The 18,083-nt window shown below is 45.4% G+C and overlaps 1 protein-coding gene across 1 annotated transcript in view; it reads left to right on the top strand.

The window, feature by feature from the left end:
* Window positions 1-1,884: 1,884 nt before the first annotated feature.
* LOC149445473 (uncharacterized) overlaps window positions 1,885-18,083 on the top strand; it is a gene marked incomplete at its 5' end in the record, with an annotated part of 164,533 nt that continues 148,334 nt past the window's right edge. The window contains 3 exons of the mRNA XM_089653775.1: window positions 1,885-2,082; window positions 3,945-4,021; window positions 9,082-9,109. Of these exons, the coding sequence (XP_089509901.1) occupies window positions 1,885-2,082; window positions 3,945-4,021; window positions 9,082-9,109 (303 nt within the window). The remainder of the gene's footprint in view (window positions 2,083-3,944; window positions 4,022-9,081; window positions 9,110-18,083) is intronic.

The raw sequence follows: 18,083 nt of genomic DNA, 5'->3' as shown, positions 1-18,083 counted from the left end.
AATGATATAAATTGCATTTGGGTTCAGTGTTGCATGACCAAGCAATTTCCAGTTAAAGTAGTGCAGTGCTGAACAGGAAAAAAATGGCCTGGTCATGAAGGGGTAATACCTTCTGGTGGTAAAGTGGTTAAACTGTGTGTCAGGTTCTTTATAGGTAGAAAGGTAAGGATGTGGAACTCCCTTCCACAGTTGGAGTGTCAGCGGGAGTGTAGATACATTCACAAACCTTTTAGATGTGTTTCTTAGGGAACACAATGTAAAGGGATATGGAAGAGGATGGTGCCATAGACACGCAGATACACGCACTGCGGCTGAACTGGAGGGACGGGTGTCTTTAGTCAACCTTACCGACTATGTAACCATTTATCATCCCTTGTCTGCAGATCTAAAACTCATCAAAACCAGTTCAGAGACCAAACAAACCCAACAGAGAAAAGGGGATTTCTGATCCAGCAGACCAAGAGAGTTCTGGGGTGTAAACACTAAACAATCTAAAGTAAACGTGTTCCCGTGGGGGACGGTAGTTCCTAAGGTATAACTAAAGGTAAAACTTTTTTTTTGTAGTTTTGGAGTAGAGAGGAATTAGAGCATCTGTCAGTTTTTATTGCGGTTTGTGCCCCCATTTGTCCCGGTGACCATTATAACCAAGAGTGAAAGAGAGCCCCAAATTTTGGGTTGACATCAGAACACTAATAGAGGGTATATCGTCCAATGAGGAAACTAGTTCTGGTGACACCAGAATTCCCTCACTTTTGGTGGGGATTTCCTCTCACTTGTTTTGGCTATGGGACAGGAAGTGAAGGGAAATCTCCCCAATGGGACACAGATCGCAAAAACAACTGACAGAGGTTATAACCCTCCCTTACTCTATCCAAAATGAAACAAGTGGTTGTCCAGCAACCCTCCTATTCCCCCCTCACATCCACATCCTATTATTGTGTGACCAATACCATCCAAATCATTCTTACTTTCATTTCCCAAAGTTATCCGTCTACAAGGAGACCTGTATAGATCACATGATGGCACCAATGAGGATGGAGGAGGACCGGAGTCACATGACTGAGAAGATACTAAACCTCACCCTGGAGATCATCTACCTGCTGACCGGAGAGGTGAGGAGGATTCTGGGAGGTCACATGACATCACTCTTATCTCTATTAATAAAACACAGACCTGATCGGAGAGGTGAGGAGGATTCTGGGAGGTCACATGACATCACTCTCATCTCTATTAATAAAACACAGACCTGACCGGAGAGGTGAGGAGGATTCTGGGAGGTCACATGACATCACTCTTATCTCTATTAATAAAACACAGACCTGACCGGAGATTTGAGGAGGATTCTGGGAGATCACATGACATCACTCTTATCTCTATTAATAAAACACAGACCTGACCGGAGAGGTGAGGAGGATTCTGGGAGGTCACATGACATCACTCTTATCTCGATTAATGAAACACAGACCTGACCGAAGAGGTGAGGAGGATTCTGGGAGGTCACATGACATCACTGTTATCTCTATTAATAAAACACAAACCTGACCGGAGAGGTGAGGAGGATTCTGGGAGGTCACATGACATCACTCTTATCTCTAATAATAAAACACAGACCTGACCGGAGAGGTGAGGAGGATTCTGGGAGTCTAACATGATATTCCTATTGGTTCCTCAGAGATTTCCTCTTCTGAAGTCAGGTGATCATATGACCATCACAGTGCCTCCATGTGACTCCCTAAACCCTGAGAGACACAACATGCAGAAGATTCTAGAAGTCACCAAGAAGATGATGGAGCTGCTGACAGGAGAGGTGAGCGGTGCCGGGAATTCTGGGACATTCTCCAGTAACAGACAAGGGATGTGTCTGGATGGTGACTGTATCATTGTGTGTGTCAGGTTCCTATAAGGTGTCAGGGTGTCACTGTCTATTTCTCCATGGAGGAGTGGGAGTATTTAGAAGGACACAAGGATCTCTACAAGGACGTCATGATGGACAATCAGCCGCCCCTCACATCACCGGGTAAGAGGAGACTTTATTGTAAAGGAGAGAGCAGTACGGAGGATCCACCTAGATCCCCCATCATCTGATAAACACATAGAAACAATGGATTCAGTCAGTGTGTGTGTTTCCTACAGATGGATCCAGTCATGGGAACCCACCAGAGAGATGTCCCCGTCCTCTGTATTCCCGGGATTCCACACAGGAAGGTCACACCATCCCTCACCATCATCAGGTAGATGAGGAACAATCACTGATAGTATCATTAGGATCTGTACATTATCTGCATTGTTACCAACTCACAGAGGTCATATGTGGATTTTTTATGTGACCTTATATTTTACAGATGATATTTTCTCTCATTTCCTTGATTTAGAGTGGAGATCCAATCGATATAGAATTTGAGGTGAAAGCAGAAGAAGAAGAGGCGTATGTGAGGGATGATCAGCAGTCTATGGAGGAGGATGGAATAACGGGGACATTTATAGAGGAGGACACTCCTACAGAGATCAGCACAGGTGGGTCATGAACACTAAATCCATTCCTCCACCCATACTGCTCACTGATTGGTCCAGAGTAGGGCGGGGACTGGGTGATATCAGCCTGTAATCCCCTGGTCACTTTCCTGAGCTGTGTTCCCCGTCCTGTATTCCTGGATTTCTCTCGGATAATCTTCCTTCTCTGTGCTGCAGACACAATTTATGTATCAGTTCTAGTTGTTTCCTCACTCTCTGACTAAGGTCCATGAATAAAGAAATGACCTGGTAGGAGATCAGAGGAGCCATTTCCTAGTTCCCTTGAGGGTGGAATTGTAAGCTCCTCAGAGACCAAGCTGCCTGATGTGGGCGGAGTCCTGGTTTGGGGGAACCAATCAGCTCCTGTCTAGTAATCCTCTTTGTCTTTGTATTTTAGTCCATGGCCGGGAGATGAGGAAAACCTCCGAGGATTGTCTCACTTTGTCTCCAGACTGGAAAGTAGAAGATGAGGACATCACACAGTATAGTCCAGGAGAAAACCCGGCTTCCTCCAATGTCCATCCGGCACCACCCAGTGTAGATGGACCATCGGATTCCTCGTATCCTGAGGAAGCTCAGACTGTGCGGGACCGGGCCGGCCTTCCAACAGGGAAGAGCTTCTCCTGCACTGAGTGCGGGAAATGTTTCCATTCTACATACCATCTTAATGTGCATAAAAGATCTCACACAGGGGAGAAGCCTTATTCCTGTCCTGGGTGCAGGAAATGTTTCAGTTCTAAATCCCATCTTAATGTGCATAAAAGATCTCACACGGAGGAGAAGCCACATTCCTGTCCTGAGTGTGGGAAATGTTTTTCACAGAAGTCCAGTCTTTACACACATCAGAGATCTCACACGGGGGAAAAGGCATATTCCTGTCCTGAGTGTGGGAAATGTTTTTCACAAAAATCCAGTCTTTACAGACATCAGAGATCTCACACGGGGGAGAAGCCGTATTCCTGTTCTCAGTGCTGGAAATGCTTTTCAAGCAAGTCCATTCTTTCCAGACATCAGAGATCTCACACGGGTGAAAAGCCATTTTCCTGTCCTGAGTGCGGGAAATGCTTTACACAGAAGTCTAATCTTTATGTACATCAGAGATCTCACACAGGGGAGAAGCCGTATTCCTGTCCTGAGTGCGGGAAATGTTTTTCAGACAAGTCTAGTCTTTACAAACATCAGAGATCTCACATGGGGGATAAGCCGTATTCCTGTCCTGAGTGCGGGAAATGTTTTTCAGAGAAGTCCAGTCTTTCTAAACATCAGAGATCTCACACGGGGGAGTAGCCACTTTCCTGTTCTCAGTGTGGGAAATGTTTTTCACAGAAGTCTGATCTGTACACACATCAGAGATCTCACACGGGGAAAAGCTGTATTCCTGTTCTGTGTGCAGGAAATGTTTCATATATAAATCAACACTTGTTACACATCAGAGATCTCACACGGGGGAGAAGCCGTATTCCTATTCTCTGTTTGGGAAATGTTTTTCAAGGAGCTTCAATCTTTCCAGGCATAAGAAATCTCACATGGGGGAGAAGCCACTTTCCTGTCCTGAGTGAGTGAAATGTTCCTCACTGAAGTCCTGTCTTCCTGTACATCAGGGGTCCCACACAACCCTGGAGGTGTATTAGTGCCTTGAGTGCGGGAAATTTCTTCTAGATGAATGTTGCTGGACATCCCAGCTCTCATGTGGGGAAGAAGCACACCCTGATATACACCTCAGATATACTCCATGGCTGATCTTCATCATGGAAGAAACAGTTCATTAGGAGATCAGAGGTCCCCAAAGACATGGATGAAGTGTGGGACCGGGTTGGCCATTGCTGGCAGGAGAAGAATAACAATGGAGTCCTGCCCTGTGATTGGCTGAGTCTATAAATTGTTGAATGAATGGACCGTCATTCACCCAGACGTGACCAGTTTGGTCCATACTTAAAGGAGAAGTTCCCCTTTTCGGGCAGAATTTCCCTTCCCATAATACACAGAAGCGTTCTCTGATGCCGTCTCTGGTCCGGCCGTCCCGATGGGCTTTCCTCTCCCCTCATCCACAGGACCATCACTTGTCTGTCAGTTTATTGGAACGTTGGAACGGATTTTCAGATTGCATCATTTCCTGTCCATGATATCTCAGCATTCACTTCCTGTAGGCCACTTCCCAGAAGCTTCACTTCCTTGTGGCATCACAGAAGGGCGTGTGACAGGGCGTGTTCACCGCTCTGGACCACACCTCCCTCATTATAATACCTTCTTATACAATCTGATTGGACAATCTCCTCTAGATCTCCCCCCAGCTATGTAGTACAAGGGCAGACAAAGTCCAGGGTATGAAATGTGTGACAATTTATATTGGGAACTTGTGAGGCCTGGGGGCTGCAAATGCATTAAGATGTACCGAGGGTTCCGGGGAGAGCGCAGATTAGGAACGTTTGTAACCGTTTTAGGATCACCCAAAAGAGGACAGAGAGGCAAGTGAGGTGATATGAAGTTGCTGGAATATTTATTAGAGTTCCTGGTGCAGAGTGTATGACCCATCAAGAGGCTGATAGACGTAGGTCTGGATTTAGGAGGACTCCATGGGAGTGAATGGTGAGAAGTTTGAGAACAGAGCAATGCTTCTAAGTCAGCCCATAAGGAGCCATGTATTGTGGTGTAAAGGGGGGTTAGTGGGGCAATCTGGGCACCAAGAAATATTTAGTAACATTTGGAACACCCAAACCTCCTTGTTCCTTATGTATAAACATAGTATGTCTTGGGATTCGTGGCCCTTTGTCTGCTCAGTGGAATCACAAGACCTGATTTTAAAAAGATTTCAGAATACAGGAGGAGATGGGGATTGATGGGGGTGGGGATGGGGAAGAGTACAGAACAAGTAAAGGAGTTTTGGTAAAATTGCCAATTTTCCATCACTGATCCTCCCTATCCAGGAGAGGTGAAGATGAGTCCAGGACAGAAGTAGGACTCTCAAGTATCTGAAAGTGGGGATGTAGTTGGCCTCATGGACTGTGTTGTACGAGCGAGGGAGATGAATGCCCAAATAATCCAGGTAGGAGGTGGGCCAAGGAAACTATCATTCTGTTTTACAGAGGAAAGGGAAATGTATGGAGTACAGAGAATAGGACTGGCAGGGAGGTGTTGGGTTGGACCAAAGTAAGTAAAAGATCATCGGCAAACAATCTGACTTTACCCAGTTCAGGACCGACCACCACACTTATACTGCGGCAGGGCAGCCCCTCTGTTCCAGATCACATACAGTACATGTACACGTGTGAGCCCACCACCCTGACTGTGCTGTCACTCAGTACATCACAAGCCGATTATCAGGTCCAGGCCAATGATTTCTGACCTGGACCTGCTGATCACCTGGACCTGCTGATCACCTGTACAGAATCAGAGATCATTCTGTGTCCATATTTATAAACACAGGAACTGGAAAGGTACACTAGTGAAGAGGAGCACAAATAATACAAAGTATTCCCACAAGCAGCTAAAAAAGGTGATCAATAATCAAAAACCAACTTAACAGTGAATTCAACTGAAAAAACGCTGCCCACACCTGAACATACTCATATAAATGTGCAAAAATGTCAATAAATAGAAATACAGCGCCGCACTTTCCTTAACCACTTTAAGTCCGCCCTATAATAGAAATACTTCTACAGGGCGGACTCCCTGCACAAAATCATGTGTATATGTATATATATGTATGTGATTTGCGCTCCCGCAGTTGCCAGGGGGGCACATGTGCACACACCAACCTGCCGTTGCCGTGATTCAGTTCCTGACCGATCAATCATCATGTTCAGGCCAGTGATGTTCGGATCTGATGATCGATCCCTGCTCTATCAGAGATCTTCCTGTAGATGTGTTTCCATTACACAGGTACAGGAAATGATGACATCTTCTCTCTCTGAGCATATTCTGTCCCAGAGAGGTAAGAAAGCAGATCCATGTGAGTAAAAGCACTACACACACAGTAAAACCACATTTAGGACACATTTAACCCCTTGATCACCCCCCAGTTAACCCCTTCACTGCCCTGTCACCAGTGTCATTAGTACATTGTACAGATTTTTTGCTGATTACTGTATTAGTGTCACCAGCGACTTCAGATAGCATTAGTGTCAGTTAGCATCCCTCCCAGATAGCATCAGATTGCCCGTCAGTACACCAGTCATCGCATTTAACCCCTTGATTGCCAGGAACACGCTCATACACAATAAACCTCCATTGCTAGTATAGTGTCTGAGCGGATCAATATCTTTGATCAGATCAGAAATATGCCAGCGTTCACATTAGTATAGCGTCCCCAAAAATGCAGCGTTAGCGGGATCAGCCCCGGCACCTGCCAGAACCTGTTTTTAGCCCCTACGCTTCCCCCCCCTTCTCCCCCAGCAAGTGCAGTGTCAGTAGGTCACTGTCACAGGATACATTGCACACAAAATCGCAGTGTTCACAGAATCAGGCCTGATCTCTGCTAGCACTTGCAAGTACATTTTTTTGAGTGGTTCAAGCAGTCCCTGCCAGCCAGGCACTCTTTTTCCTATGAATCACACTAGGTACCTATATATTTAGTGTCCAGCGAAAGGTACTCCAGTGAAGAGGCCTACAGGATTCTGAGCATATCAGATGAGAGTGAAGGGGAAGACTCACTGACACAATCAGCCACAGAATATGAACCTGTAGACAACAGTGGTACCCTGACAGATCGCTCAGATGATGGAGAAGAGGTCCCTGCTAAGGTCAGGCGTACCCGACCCCATTCCCAGGGTGATGAGGTGTTACAATCGCATGATGACTCTCATATGCAGCAGAGTGCCGCATGAATGGCGATCACCAGCGGCCTAGTACATCCTGGTCTTTCACATACCAGCAATGCAGTATCACTTGGTGACATGGTGAGTCCCATAAGTGCAGTACAAGCTGGTGCAGTGGTGAGTACAAGTAGTGTCCCGAAGCCACCAAAACTTCACACACAGGCCCATAGAGCCCCTAGTATCCTTCTGGGTATGCTTGCCGATTGGCAGCCCACAAATTCTGCAGCACCCGTACTTCCACCATTCACTGCCCAACCCAGAATTCAGGTGGACACAGCAAATTTAACTCCTCCCCTTGATTTTTTGGAGCTGTTTTTCACGGAAGATCTGTATGAATTGATTGCGGATAAAAGCATTTTATATGCACAACAGTTTATCACCACCAACCCAAATTCAATCCTTGCCAGACTGTTCGCATGGAAACCTATTATGCTTTCTGAATTTAAGGTTTTTTTGGGCCTAACCCTCAACATGGGCATTACTAAGAAAAATGAACTGCAGTTGTATTGGTCCACAGACCTGATTCATCATATGCCGTGTTCTCTGCTGTCATGGCCAGGCATAGATATGAGAGTATAATGTGTTTATGCATTTCAATGACAATACAATCTGTCATCCTCGGGTTGACGAATTTGACCGGCTCCACAAAATTTGTCCCCTTGTAAATCAACTTAACCAAAAATGTGCAGATGTCTATACTCCCCACCAAAAAAATCTGCGTTGATGAGTCCCTCATTAATTTTTAGGCCACCTTGCATTCAAACTATTTTTCCCCAATAAGCTGGCCAGATATGTATATCAGAACTGTGATTTGGGGAGGGGGGTTGGTGCTATCCTGGTATTTCAGGGCATCCAAAACTGTGATAGGTAGTGAGGAAGTGAAATGAGGAAGTTATGCACCTTTCAAAGTGGTCATTGGATTTCATACCCCTGTATGTAGCTAGGCTCCCAAAAAGTCTCTCACATGTGGTACCCCCATACTTGGTAGAAGTAGCAGAATGTATTTTGGGGTGTAATTCCACATATACCCATGGCTTGTGTGAGCAATATGTCATTTAAGTGACAATTTTGTGTACAAAAAAAAACTTGTGGAAAAAAATAAATCTTTCATGGACTCAACATGCCTCTCAGCAGATATCTTAGGGTGTCTTCTTTCCAAAAAGGGCTCATTTGGGTGTGTTTGTACTATCCTGGTATTTTAGCACCTCAAGAAATGTGATGGCAGTCAGAAAGTATAAGCTGTGTAAATTCCATTATCTATCCCATAGTTTGTAGATGATATAACTTTCACACAAAGCAATTATTATGCAGTTATTGGGATTTTTCTTTTACCAAAGACATATAGCAAAAAACATGTTAGCCTAAATTTCTGACAAAATTTGAGTTTCTTGGATATTTTTTATAACAGAAATAAGAAATTATTGTTTTTTTTTTCACAAATAGAGAATTAGCGTTCCGATTTTCCAGAATCCCATCGTTGGGAGTTTGGTTGTATGAGTTTGTTTTTGGAGTAGGTGGTAGAAGGTAGAGAGATGGGAGCTGGACAGTGTAGAGCTGTTGAAGAGTGTTATGAGGCCCATGGGCTGAGTGTTCTCACACCAGTGCAGGTGAGGTAGCATATGTCTAATTCTGAGGAATTTGTAGAAGTCTTTCTGGTCCGGAAAATAAGTGAGGCTGGGATCCTGAAACGTTCTTATGTAAGTGTTGTTCAGCAGATCTTTGACAGAGCAAATACCCTTTGTGTACAAGTTTACAGGTGGATATCTTCAGATAGGAGTTCCAAGGTGAGAAGAGAAGGCATTGCAGAACTTTTTGCAGTATGTCCAAAGAGGATTACACCAAAGAGTTCCACATTCATATGATTGGTGTTTTGGTGTCCAGGAATTCTGGTCCATTTCTATCATTGCACCATGGAGAGTATTCTTCCCATCCACACTGCAGTGTAGTATGATGGCTGTAGGATGGAGGATAGGAAGTGTCGGTCTCAGGAGGAGAAATAAAGCACAGCGGATCATAGGTACAGATCTATCGAATTTGGACACAGCTATGCCAGCAGACTAAAAAAGAAAGCAAATGGCATAGTGATCCATCCCGGTTACAGTGTGTTTGTATCTATGATAAATGACAGGCTAAACCCACCTGGAGACTTTCTCCACACCTGGAGTGTGCTGAGTTCTTGGAGAACGTCTACACAGTGTTTCCAGATTGGCTTTATCACCCCAACGAGCTCGCTCCAGTTCATGGATGTCATCATTATGTTTGGAGGATCTCACCAGTCAGGAGCCTTTCCTGTCATCCTACATGTTCCCTTCTGAGGATTGTTCTATCCTTCCAAACAAATGTATGAAATCATGGATGAGTCCTCCTTCTATGTGATCTAGAAGATCTTCAATCACAATGTCTTTATGGATGAAGTGGATGGCCCAGTTTATATATTATTTATTGCTTTACAGCTTTATTCCCTCCAGGATTCATTCTTTATTTATAGAACCATTCAAGGAAGTGTTCTTACTGTGAGAGATCTCCACCACCATTCCTCTGTGACCATTACATCCTTGTCATTTATGTCTAACATCTTCATTATCAGTGGATTGATAGATATTTTTATGCATTAAAGAGTATTTTTACATTTTCTTCACCAAAAATTTGATTTCAGAGGGAATCTGTTTTAATTTGTCTTCTATATGTAATAAAATATCTTTGTTAAAGTGTTGGTTCCATAAGAGCTAGAATGATTTGTTCTTCCTTATCTTGTGTTATATATGAATTTCCCTGGTAGCCGTGTAAGGCAGATATTTTACAGGAATGATTATTCAGGCTCCATTCTCACCAGCGTGTATGTTAGTACTTTTTATTTTCAGAAACACACAACAACTTAACATGGCTTCCTATGGGACACGTTCACATTTAGGCTTTTTTGAGTTGTGTTTTTGGAAAGGGCCCAGGACTTTTTTAAAAGCAAAAAGCAGCATTTTGCTATAATAGAGTTCAATGGAGAATCTGCTGAAATGTATGGTAGTGTGTTTTTGCATTTTTATTCTGCCCAGCAAAAACAAAATTCCACTTTGAAAAAGAAAAAAAAAAGCTGAACAAAACGCAAAACACAGTAAAAACGCATCACAAACGTATCAACATGCAAGTGTACAATCCAAACGCACACGTTCCTATGTTACAAATGGCTGTGTGTATAAGTGGGTGCTGCAGCGACCGTCGGCTGGAACCAAACAGAATCAGCGAGGGAGAATGTCACCAGCACACCGAGGATCACCAATATGGGGCCAAACGTTTTACTGAACGATCACATAGTTACAGCAAGGCAATGTTTCAGAGACTCGCATGACTCCTCCGTCACATGTCTGATGAAGGGGTCCTGCGAGACTCCGATACATTGCCTTGCTGTAACTATGTGATCGTTCATTAAAACTTTTGGCCCCGTATTGGTGATCCTCGGTGTGCTGGTGACATTCTCCCTTACAAACATAGCAAAAATGCAAAATGAACTGCGAAAAGCACTGCAAAAAGCAAACTACAAAGCTGTGAACAGAGCCTTACAGATGTTTCTCGGGGCTGCAGTTCCTCTGAGTTCCAGAAGGTGGTGATCTCACTTCTTCCCAGGCAGGACTTCTCTATGGAAGACAGACAGGAAGTGATGTCAGGTACAGACAGGAAGTGATGTCAGACAGGATGTTCCAGGTGGTTTTGAAGTATAAAATAGACGTTACCAGAAGTAGCAGCAGAGGAGGTAATAAGATGTTATTTCCTATTTACACCCAGTAACCCCCCCGTCATGTCCATCCTCTTCCTCCATAGTCACGTCCGTCCTCTTCCTCCATAGTCATCTACGTCCTCTTCCTCCATAGTCACGTCCGTCCTCTTCCTCCATAGTCACGTCCGTCCTCTTCCTCCATAGTCATGTCTGTCCTCTTCCTCCATAGTCACGTCCGTCCTCTTCCTCCATAGTCACGTCCCTCCTCTTCCTCCATAGTCATGTCCGTCCTCTTCCTCCATAGTCATGTCCGTTCTCTTCCTCCGTAGTCACTGTGACGTCTTTTATCCCCAGCAGATGATGATACACACATATATAGTGTGGGAACCCAGATGAACCCCTTCAGGGGCAGAACATTCCCCCACTTCCGGGGCCGGAACATTCTCCTCATTGTGGAGATAAATTCTAGTAATATGGTCCTCTAAACAAACAGCACTGACAATAAATAGACAAGACAAGGACCATCCTGACCATACATGGCCTACAAAGGGCAATGATGACACTACACAGGCAGCCAATGGGCAATCATTACACTATGCAGCCAACACAATGATGGAGTGCCGGGGTCAGGAGTATGGAGCATAGAGCCCCTTACATTGCTGCTCAGGAGGAAGGAAACATTCCCCAGCCGGCCATGAAGAATATGTTCCATCATTGGTGTCAGAGGGAGGGAAATACTGAGGGGTCTGAGGGAAGTAGAGGAGCTGAGGGGTCTCTGAGGAGGTAGTGGGACTAAACAACTCTGGATCCTGTGAAGGTTGCTGCATCTGAAGGACTCTGGGACCTCTGAGAGTTTCCTGCATCTGAAGGACTCTGGGACCTCTGAGGTGGAGGAGTAACTGAAGAACTTTGGTAGCCCGTTAGGAAGTATTGGGGCTGAACAACTCTGAGAGGTTAGTGGGGCTGAAGGGCTGTGGGGGCCTCTGAGGGGGTATTCAGGCTGCAAGGCTCTGAGGTAAGAGGGGGCTTTAGGGCTCATAGGAACTCTTGGTCTCTGATGGTCCTCCCACCCCACCTTCACTTACTTTTCTGACCTCCTTAAAGAACTCCTGCCAGCACGTGTAGGAAGTCTTCACCTCTCCATCTCACTGGTCAAGAAATATATTGCAAGACACAAAATAGAACAAAGAAGGACACTTGGTCCTTGGGGAGGTCTGTTTGCATAGTATTAATGCTTAATGGGCGGACAGTCCAATACCTTCCCATACCACAGAATCTGGCAGTGCCCGGTACTGGAATTCAGAGCCAGAGAAAGCCACTGCCCCTCTGTACAATGTCCTGGAAATTTCATAATACTTGACAACTAAGAGATCAAACCCTTCCCCCTGCTGTCCTCCTCCTACCCACACATAGAAGAGATGAGAACAGACTCCTCCCCCACAGCTCTCTACTCCACTAGCACCATCCTCCTGCTACCCAATCCAATCTCTTCTCTTATTGCAGAGAGTGACAGTGACATCACTCCTGTCAGTAAGCAGGCTGCTGGAGATTAGAGCCTTGCAGCTGGAGTTCTGCCAATTATCCTGATTATCCAGCAATTCCAGCCAGAAAGTTCCCCTTCCTGGACCTCATGATGAGCCGACATTGACCTCACAGCACGGCCTCAGAGCAAACAAGTCATAGGAAGGATCATATTTATCATTCCTTGTCTGCAGATCTAATACTCATCAAAACCAGTTCAGAGACCAAACAAACCCAACAGAGAAAAGGGGATTTCTGATGCAGCAGGTCAAGAGGGTCCCGGGACCTTGAAAATTTTGTAAACCCTAAACAGTCCAGATTAAATATCTTCCCATGGGGGTAGTAGTCCTTAAATGTCCAGCAACCCTCCTATTCCCCCCTCACATCCACATCCTATTATTGTGTGACCAATACCATCCAAATCATTCTTACTTTCATTTCCCAAAGTTATCCGTCTACAAGGAGACCTGTATAGATCACATGATGGCACCAATGAGGATGGAGGAGGACCGGAGTCACATGACTGAGAAGATACTAAACCTCACCCTGGAGATCATCTACCTGCTGACCGGAGAGGTGAGGAGGATTCTGGGAGGTCACATGACATCACCCATCTATATTAATAATACACGGACCTGACCAAAGAGGTGAGGAGGATTCTGGGAGGTCACATGACGTCACTCTTATCTCTATTAATAAAACACAGACCTGACCGGAGAGGTGAGGAGGATTCTGGGAGGTCACATGACATCACTCTCATCTCTATTATTAAAACACAGACCTGACCGGAGAGGTGAGGAGGATTCTGGGAGGTCACATGACATCACTCATCTCTATTAATAAAACACAAACCTGACCGGAGAGGTGAGGAGGATTCTGGGATTCTAACATGATATTCCTATTGGTTCCTCAATACAGAGATTTCCTCTTCTGAAGTCAGGTGATCATATGACCATCACAGTGCCTCCATGTGACTCCCTAAACCCTGAGAGACACAACATGCAGAAGATTCTAGAAGTCACCAAGAAGATGATGGAGCTGCTGACAGGAGAGGTGAGCGGTGCCGGGAATTCTGGGACATTCTCCAGTAACAGACAAGGGATGTGTCTGGATGGTGACTGTATCATTGTGTGTGTCAGGTTCCTATAAGGTGTCAGGGTGTCACTGTCTATTTCTCCATGGAGGAGTGGGAGTATTTAGAAGGACACAAGGATCTCTACAAGGACGTCATGATGGACAATCAGCCGCCCCTCACATCACCGGGTAAGAGGAGACTTTATTGTAAAGGAGAGAGCAGTACGGAGGATCCACCTAGATCCCCCATCATCTGATAAACACATAGAAACAATGGATTCAGTCAGTGTGTGTGTTTCCTACAGATGGATCCAGTCATGGGAACCCACCAGAGAGATGTCCCCGTCCTCTGTATTCCCGGGATTCCACACAGGAAGGTCACACCATCCCTCACCATCATCAGGTAGATGATGACAATTATTGGTAGTTGTGATTTATACACAGCATGTTTGTTACAATGAATGTTTTATTATATCTTTCAGAGTGGAATCCTCGGGGATGATAATATTGATGTTAAAGAAGAGTATAAAGAGGAGGATGAGGAGTATGGAGTGATGGAGGAGTTTTCAGAAGGACACAAGGATATGATGGAGCCACCTAATACCAGGAACCCACCAGAGAGATGTCCCCGTCCTCTGTATTCCCAGGATTCCACACAGGAAGGTCACACCATCCCTCACTGTTACAAGGTTGGTTGGATGGAGAATCTAGAACATGGACTTGTAGAGACTATGGGCTCCAATCACAAAGCGGTATCTTCCCGTATCCCAGTATGTAGTAAGATGCTGCATTCTGTTTTTTAGTAGTGAATCCTGCGGGTAATTTACCACTGGTGTCCATAGCAACACTTGTAAATAGCTTGTTGTTAAGGAGAGGGCAGCCGCCAGTGTCCCCAACAACCAGTAAACAAGGAGCGGACGGCCACCAAGTTCCCCGCTGACAGCTGTGACAGGTCTGGTATGGATTTTGATGAGAACCCCGATGCCAAAATAATAAAAAAAAAAGGCATGGGTTACCCTTCAAAATCAATACCAGACCCTTAGTGAGTGCCCACCTTCCTCCTGAACCATACCAGGCCACATATCCTCAACATGGGGTGGGTGCTTCAGGGCAGGGGCGCTCTGCCACCTCAAAAGCACCTTATCCCCGTGTCGATGGGGACAAGGGTCCCTTTCCCACAACCCTGGGCAGTGGTTGTGGGGGGCTGTGGGTGGGGGGGCTTATTGGAATCTGGAAGCCACCTTTAACAAGGAGGCCCCCAGATCCCGCCCCCCCCAACAATGTGAATGAGTATAGAGTACAGGTGAAACTCACAAAAATTAGAATATGAGTCAGGAATATGCAGGTGCAGCGCTCATTAGTAATAAACACTTATAATATACACATCCTCTTATTATATTAACAAGTGCAAGAAAGTGATATCACCGTATGGTGATTAATAGTGGTTCAATATTCCCAATATTAATAAGATAAAATCGTGCGGATCTTAAACGATCACGATGACAAGTGCGTGGATATCCTGATCTGGGAGTGACAGATGGTGTACTTCAAATGAATGAAATGCGCACTCACCAGAAGTGCGTTTAAAATACGCAATGAGTAATCATGTGTCTCCAGACAGGTATGTAGATCATCTGTTCCCAGGTCAGGTCACACATCGGATAACCCTCTGGTCATCTTGGTATAGAGATACCACGATCCATTACTGTGTATCACCATCATGGGTCATCTCTTGTCAGAATGGGCACTGCGGATGAAGGCACTCACACGGAGAGCCCAATAAGAGACCACATAGCGTGATACTGCGTAAAGTACCTTTATTCCAATCAGTAATGTTACAAAAGTAATAAGATAAAAGTACTGACCATATGTTCAGGATGGCACGTTTCGTGCAAAGCACGTAGTCATAGGGTACAAGGGCTTACTGTAAGGATATCCACGCACTTGTCATCGTGATCGTTTAAGATCCGCACGATTTTATCTTATTTTTATTGTATCTTATTTTATTTTATTCATTTTGGGACTATTTAACCACTATTAATCACCATACGGTGATATCACTTTCTTGCACTTGTTAATATAATGAGAGGATGTGTATATTATAAGTGTTTATTATTTCTGAGCGCTGCACCTGCATATTCCTGACTCATACATTTCTGGAGGTTTTTTGGTTACCTTTGTTCTTGGTGTTTCAGCAGCTTGTATAATTAACCTTTTTTGGGATAGCACTCACTAAGCATCTCTTTCTGACAAAAATGAGAATCTGGTGCAAAAGTTCATTTATTTCAGTGCAGCAACTTAAAAGGTGAAACTAATATATGAGACTCATTCCATGCAAAGCAAGATAGTTCAAGCCGTGATTTGTCATCATTGTGATGATTATGGCTTACAGCTCATGAAAACCCCAAATCCACAATCTCAGAAAATGAGAATATTGTGAAAAGGTGGAATATTCTCGGCTCAAAGTGTCCCACTCTAATCAGCTCATTCAGCCATAACACCTGCAAAGGGTTCCTGAGCCTTTAAATGGTCTCTCAGTCTGGTTCAGTAGGAATCACAATCATGGGAAAGACTGCTGACCTGACATCATCATTGACACCCTCCATAAGGAGGGAAAGCCTCAAAAGGGAATTGCAGAAGAAGTTGGATGTTCCCAAAGTGCTGTATCAAAGCACAATAATAGAAAGTTATGTGGAAGGGAAAAGTGTGGAAGAAAAAGGTGCACAAGCAGCAGGGATGTCTGCAGCCTGGAGAGGATTGTCAGGAAAAGGCCATTCAAAAGTGTTGGGGACTTTCACAAGGAGTGGACTGAAGCTGGAGTCAGTGTATCAAGAGCCACCACACACAGACGGATCCTGGACATGGGCTTCAAATGTCGTATTCCTCTTGTCAAGCTGCTCCTGAACAACAAACAACGTCAGAAGCGTCTTATCTGGGCTAAAGAAAAACAGGCCTGGTCTGCTGCTCAGTGGTCCAAAGTCCTCTTTTCTGATGAGAGCAACTTCTGCATCTCATTTGGAAACCAAGGATGCCGAGTATGGAGGAAGAATGGAGAGGCACAAGGACCCAGAGTATGGAGGAAGAATGGAGAGGCCCAAGGACCCCGAGTATAGAGGAAGAATAGAGAGGCCCAAGGACCCCGAGTATGGAGGAAGAATGGAGAGGCCCAAGGACCCCGAGTATGGAGGAAGAATGGAGAGGCCCAAGGACCCCGATTATGGAGGAAGAATGGAGAGGCCCAAGGGCCCCGAGTATGGAGGAAGAATGGAGAGGCCCAAGGACCCTGAGTATGGAGGAAGAATGGACAGGCCCAAGGACCCCGAGTATGGAGGAAGAATGGAGAGGCCCAAGGACCCCGATTATGGAGGAAGAATGGAGAGGCCCAAGGACCCCGATTATGGAGGAAGAATGGAGAGGCCCAAGGACCCTGAGTATGGAGGAAGAATGGAGAGGCCCGAGGACCCCGATTATGGAGGAAGAATGGAGAGGCCCAAGGACCCCGAGTATGGAGGAAGAATGGAGAGGCCCAAGGACCCTGAGTATGGAGGAAGAATGGACAGGCCCAAGGACCCCGAGTATGGAGGAAGAATGGAGAGGCCCAAGGACCCCGATTATGGAGGAAGAATGGAGAGGCCCAAGGACCCCGATTATGGAGGAAGAATGGAGAGGCCCAAGGACCCTGAGTATGGAGGAAGAATGGAGAGGCCCAAGGACCCCGATTATGGAGGAAGAATGGAGAGGCCCAAGGACCCCGAGTATGGAGGAAGAATGGAGAGGCACACACTGCAAGATGCTTGAAGTCCAGTGTGAAGTTTCCACAGTCTGTGTTGATTTGGGGAGCCATGTCATCTGCTGATGTTGGCCCACTGTGCTTCATTAAGTCCAGGGTCAACGCAGCCGTCTACCAGGAGATTTTGGAGCACTTCATGCTTCCTTCCGCAGACGAGCTTTATGGGGATGCTGACTTCATTTTCCAGCAGGACTTGGCACCGCCCACACTGCCAAAAGCACCAAAACCTGGTTACTGTGCTTGATTCGCCAGCAAACTCGCCTGACCTTAACCCCATAGAGAATCTATGAGGCATTGCCAAGACAAAGATGAGAGACATGAGACCGAACAATGCAGAAGAGCTGAAGGCCGCTATTGAAGCATCCTGGTCTTCCATAACACCTCAGCAGTGCCACAGGCTGATAGCTTCCATGCCACGCCGCATTGAGGCAGTAATTGCTGCAAAAGGGGCCCAAACCAAGTACTGAGTACATATGCAGCTTCTACTTTTCAGAGGTCCGATATTGTTCTATGTACAATCCGTGTTTTATTGATTGCATGGAATATTCTCATTTTCTGAGATGGTGGATTTGGGGTTTTCATGAGCTGTAAGCCATAATCATCACAATGATGACAAATCACGGCTTGAACTATCTTGCTTTGCATGGAATGAGTCTCATATATTAGT

This window comes from Staurois parvus, unplaced genomic scaffold (assembly GCF_062004578.1).
Source record: "Staurois parvus isolate SC_StPar_1 unplaced genomic scaffold, SC_StPar_1.0 ptg000720l, whole genome shotgun sequence".
Classification (NCBI taxonomy): domain Eukaryota; kingdom Metazoa; phylum Chordata; class Amphibia; order Anura; family Ranidae; genus Staurois; species Staurois parvus.
Note: the sequence above shows the minus strand (reverse complement) of the source record. Positions and strands in the feature narration are given on the sequence as shown.